Raw genomic sequence first — 5000 nt, forward strand, 5'->3', positions numbered from 1 at the left:
TCATCATCTCTCTGACCCATTGTATGAATGAAGAGCGGTTTGTTGATTTCCAGTTAAAAAGAATGACACGGCAGACCGGGGGGGGATGCAGACGCTATTGCATTTTCTTGATGAGTAGATATAGTAGTGTTTTATTTTGAAGTTGGTGTCAATAGTGCAGGTTCCTGTCTGTTTCTGCACACAGTCAGCATAGTTGGCATACAGATTGACGCTTAAGCTCTTTCTCGCCTTAAGAAAGCGTCATTGTACATCTCCATGAATGGCAAGCAGCTGTTTATCTAGGATGGACCCGGTGTTGAAGTATCTGCGGTTCAAAGAGGTCCCATTGCCGCAGGTTTCTCACCATTCTCTGTTTGTTCTTATTACATAGCAATCAGTGTAAAAAAAATAGTTTCCTGCTCTAATACCAATGATGACAAACTTATTTTAAAGCTGCACTAGGCAAAATTTTAATTTCAAAATCCATCAACTAAATCATAAAGTGGGGCTGCAGCAATACTGGATTAATCTAATTACTTCATGCATCATGCATTGCAAAATGATTGCGGGAAATGTAAACTAGACCTAGACAGAAATGAATGATCTATAACTCTAAAAGACACTGGTATTTTCCAGTCATATAAACTAAAATTAATTTCACTCCAGTTAATCCGTGCGACTCACATTTAGACCATTAGTGTGAAAAGATTTTCTCAGATTTTCCTGAAGTCCTCTGATTTCCAAAACATGTCTGAGGGAGCAACGTTGACGCTGAAATAGCTGAAGAAAAGTAGCGTGCTGTGTGATGTAGCATGTGTTGACCCTCTGGTTTTTGTTGTGTGTCATCGATCTGTACTGAAGTCCTCAGTTTAGGTTAAAAAAATGAGTAAAATCCTTGTGATTCTCTGCCTGTTGTTCAGTCTCCTGCAGACCGAACCCAGAGGATTCATGCAGGAGACGAAGTCGTTCAGGTCAACAAACAGACGGTGGTGAGTAGTCAAGTCATTTTACTTGATTTTTGTTTTATTTCAATTCAGTCCATAAAAAGACAATTTTTAGAGTGAATATGAGCTTTAATGACTGTTAGGATGGACATTTTTTACAGTGTGTGATCATTCTAGCATCCCAGGAATATTTGTTCCATCTATTGTCAGGGTGCTGCTTTGACCCTTGACCTCTTTACTATTAGTTTGTTGTAATGTTGATCTAGGAATTAAAGCTTATTCTACTGTCACACTCATTGTATTCACTCTGGATAAGAGCATCAGCCATATCCCCAAAGTGTAAATGAGCATGTGGACATTTTTTGCAGTGTATCTGGTTGTGTTTCAGTCTCTGTTGTTCTAGGTGTGTGTGTCCTGAGTCATGTGATGAGAGATCCTGTCTGTCATTGGTCCAGGTGGGCTGGCAGCTGAAGCACCTGGTGGGGAAGCTGAAGGCGGAGCCTGAGGGCGTCGTCCTGGTGGTGAAGAAGAGGCCGTCCGGGACCTCCTGCAGCTTCGCCCCCGCCCCGCTCAGAAACCTGCGCTGGAGACCCCCCCTGGTGCAGGTCAGCCTCCCCTGTCATCCTCATTATACTCCGTGAACACCTGGTTCAAACCCCTGTGTCGGCCGGCTGAAGGGCCTCTGAGCAAGGCAGGGAAACCCCGCCAGCTGCAGGAGCACTCACACTCCAACCGGCCTGTGGAGGGGAGAGAGGGAAAGGAGAACATCTTCTTAATCTACTGCTTCTTCTTCTTCTCCTTCGTCTTCTCCGGCTTTGCTTTCTTATTATTAGTATTTTTAGTAGCAGTAGTATTAGTAGTTTTAGAAGTAGTAGTAGTAGAAGTAGCAGTACTAGTGGCAGCAGCCGCAGTAGAAGAAGCAGTAGTAGTTGTAGTGGCAGTAGTAGTAGTAGTAGAAGCAGTAATAGTAGCAGTAGCAGTAGAAGAAGCAACAGTAGTAGTAGTAGAAGCAGTAATAGTAGTTGTAGTAGTAGTTGCAATAGAAGAAGTAGTAATAGTAGTTGGAGTAGAAGAAGCAGTAGCAGCAGTAGAAGAAGAAGCAGTAGCAGCAGTAGAAGAAGAAGCAGTAGTAGCAGTAGAAGAAGCAGCAGTAGTAGTAGTAGAAGGAGTTGTAATATTAGTTGTAGCAGTAGAAGTAGAAATAGTAGTAGCAGTTAAAGAAGCAGTAGTAGTAGTAGAAGAAGCAGTAATAGTAGTAGTAGAAGTAGTAGTAGTAGCAGTTAAAGAAGCAGTAGTAGTAGTAGAAGAAGCAGTAATAGTAGTAGTAGAAGTAGTAGTAGTAGCAGTTAAAGAAGCAGTAGTAGTAGTAGAAGAAGCAGTAACAGTTGTAGTAGCAGCAGTATAAAAGAGGAGCTTGCTTGGAGAGGCAGTATCCTGAAGTTTAGGCAGCAGGTTTATGAGTTGCCATTTTGAATCCTTGGACCAGCTGGAAAGCGTTGGAGGGGAAAGTGAACAGATAACGCTCTCCCCTCCTTCGGTTAGTGTCCAGCTGCCCTTGAGCAAGGCACCGAACCCCCAGCTGCTCCAGACTGTGGCTCAGCTCCCAGGTGTGAATGTGTCTAACTGTACGAACAAAAACCCTCCTTCCCTGAATAAATACAGAACAGAAAAACGACCAGCAGCTCTAGGTGGGTTTTCAATCTGTCATCCTTTGCGTTTTGTTCTGCTGGATCTATTTCTATATGTGAGTGATGATGTCACCAGTAAAAACAGCCGTGGGTGGAGGAAAACAATGGATCCCTTCTTCCCTCTTCCTGAAATAAGGGAATAGCACAAACTCTCAACATTAGCCTGCGTTGATGTCAGACATCTTTGGAAGGTGACTCATGGCGTTAATAGACAATGTGACAATTCTGAATTCACTAAATCGCCTTCAGGGGGTTTTGTGTTGAAAGAGGTGCAGGATGTGAGTGTTTGGGGTGAGATAGGCTTGTTAAATGCCAGTAGACAGCCTGGTCGGTGTGTGCGGTCTCTAATCTTAGCAATCCAAACAGGTTTAAAGTCAGTTTCTGTTTCCCTCGCCCCTCGCCCCTCGCTCCCCACCCAGTCCAAAGGTCAGCTTGAATGGAGGCTCGGCGCTCCACCCAAACTCAACTCTCCTCCCGTCCAACTTCAGTCAGAAGAACAGAGTCGCTCCACATCTTCCATCCTAGACTGAAAACTCATCTTTTCATCAAGTACTTCACCTCACCCTCTCATTTAAAAACCCTCCCATTAAAGAAGAAATCCCCCCTCAGATCCTCTTACACTTATTTATCTTCAGTCTGTGATGTTCATGAACACTTTCCAGGAGTTATTTAGTGATGAAGTGTTGAAATTTACTTTTCTGGTGAATCCACTTTCCCTCAACCTGCCTCGTCCACTTCTGCTGCAGTTAGTGATTTCCTACATTTCCCAGAATTCCTTGGGACAACCCCCAGAGAATGTACGTGAACTTGTTGCTTTCAGCTGTGGGTTATGCATGTAGGTGGAGAGAGAGATAGCGATAGTAAGAGCGAGACAGTGAGTTTTTCTAGTTGAGAAAAAGCGAGCATCATGCCCCCTTACTCAAACCCCAACCTGTCTCTCTGCTGCAGTGCATTCTGGTCTCTCTCCTGCTCCTGTGGTGGAGAAACTGGTCTCTCTCCTCTTCTACGATGGATTTCTCCCTGTATGATTGTTGAACGTCTCTCGGTGCAAAATGGCGGCTCTAGAAAGAAGCCCTCGCTCTTTGATTCTGAGGGACTGACACCAAAACCTGACGTTTACCGCTGATGTTTTACATCCTGAAACATTTTCTCATATCAAACTCCACTGTAGCTGCTGGAAACATCTGGAGGTGACGTCACCTCGTCTACGATTGGCCGGTTATCCACCAAGAAGAAAAACACAACAAACAAATAAGACGTAGAAATGCAAAGTACATCACCAATGATTGCTTTTAACAGTGTTTTAGGGGGGATTTTTCCTTTAAAGTTTACCCTCTCTCCAATAGCTTTCTCCGCTACTACTAAATTGAAAACGGGATGGGGAATATGTCGGGGAAAGGAGGAACATGCTTGTTTTCCACCGCCTCCTTAACTCCTTTTGAAGCTGTTTTTGCGGCATGGACAGTCCAGAGGAGCAGAGAGTTCCTGTGTTTATGGAAATGCAGAGCCGGAGGAGAGAGCCGGAGCCTCTGATGTGGAGAGAAACACAAGAGCTTTGTCTGCTGCTCTTCCTCACGAGCTGGAACTCCTTACTGCACTTTCATTATAAACATCAGAAGAAGAACTGTTGTTTTGAACGTTGCAGCAAATGCCTTTCTTTCTTACCTGCTATGAAAAGCACCATACAAATGATAACACTTATTAGTAGTGATAGGTAGTAGCAGGAGCAGCAGTATATGTTGTAAGATATCTTTGGATTAACTACTTCTTGGTTGGCGGTGATTATGCCATTGATGTGTGAATAAGTGAGTAAGGAACTTGATTGATAGGAGAGCTGGTAGCCTGACGGACTTGTGACCAGAGTGTTGGTGGTCTGGTGATTTTGATTGATTTTGGGATGAGGGAAGTGAATGGGTAAAGGCCAAGTTGTACTTCTGCATTGAAGTAAATGTGAGCATTTATCAGTCCCTCCAGGAACTTGCGATTTAATTAACGCAAATTCAAGAAATCTCTGCAATATTTGCAGTTTACTTTTTTGCATTTACTTGCAGTTTTGCAAAATTGCCGCAGTGAGTGAGTGAGTGAGTGAGTGAGTGAGTGAGTGAGTGAGTGAGTGAGTGAGTGAGTGAGTGAGTGAGTGAGTGAGTGAGTCATTTTTTTCCTTTGCTTGCAATTTTTCCTAATTCCTGCAATTTTACCGCAAAAAGAGCACATAAAACCTTGCAAATTGTAACGCAATTTTTGAGAAAAAGCCGCAGCAAAATCATTGTTGGCCGCAATAATCACAAAAAAACTCAGCGAAATCCTGGTGGGACTGATTTATCGTTCTGCATTGGTGATTCTGTGCGTAAACTATGGAAACACTAGATGGCAGTGTGGAGTTTTGTTA

At 43.5% G+C, this 5000-nt stretch overlaps 1 protein-coding gene across 1 annotated transcript in view; it reads left to right on the top strand.

Moving 5' to 3' along the window:
- Positions 1-5000, top strand: part of cnksr3 (cnksr family member 3) — a 46903-nt gene that overhangs the window by 21306 nt on the left and 20597 nt on the right. Inside the window, exons 7-8 of the mRNA XM_078289782.1 lie at positions 900-968; positions 1379-1528. Coding sequence (XP_078145908.1) covers positions 900-968; positions 1379-1528 — 219 coding nt within the window. The remainder of the gene's footprint in view (positions 1-899; positions 969-1378; positions 1529-5000) is intronic.

The sequence above is a fragment of the Centroberyx gerrardi genome, chromosome 18 (genome assembly GCF_048128805.1).
Source record: "Centroberyx gerrardi isolate f3 chromosome 18, fCenGer3.hap1.cur.20231027, whole genome shotgun sequence".
In the NCBI taxonomy this organism is placed as follows: Eukaryota; Metazoa; Chordata; class Actinopteri; order Beryciformes; family Berycidae; genus Centroberyx; species Centroberyx gerrardi.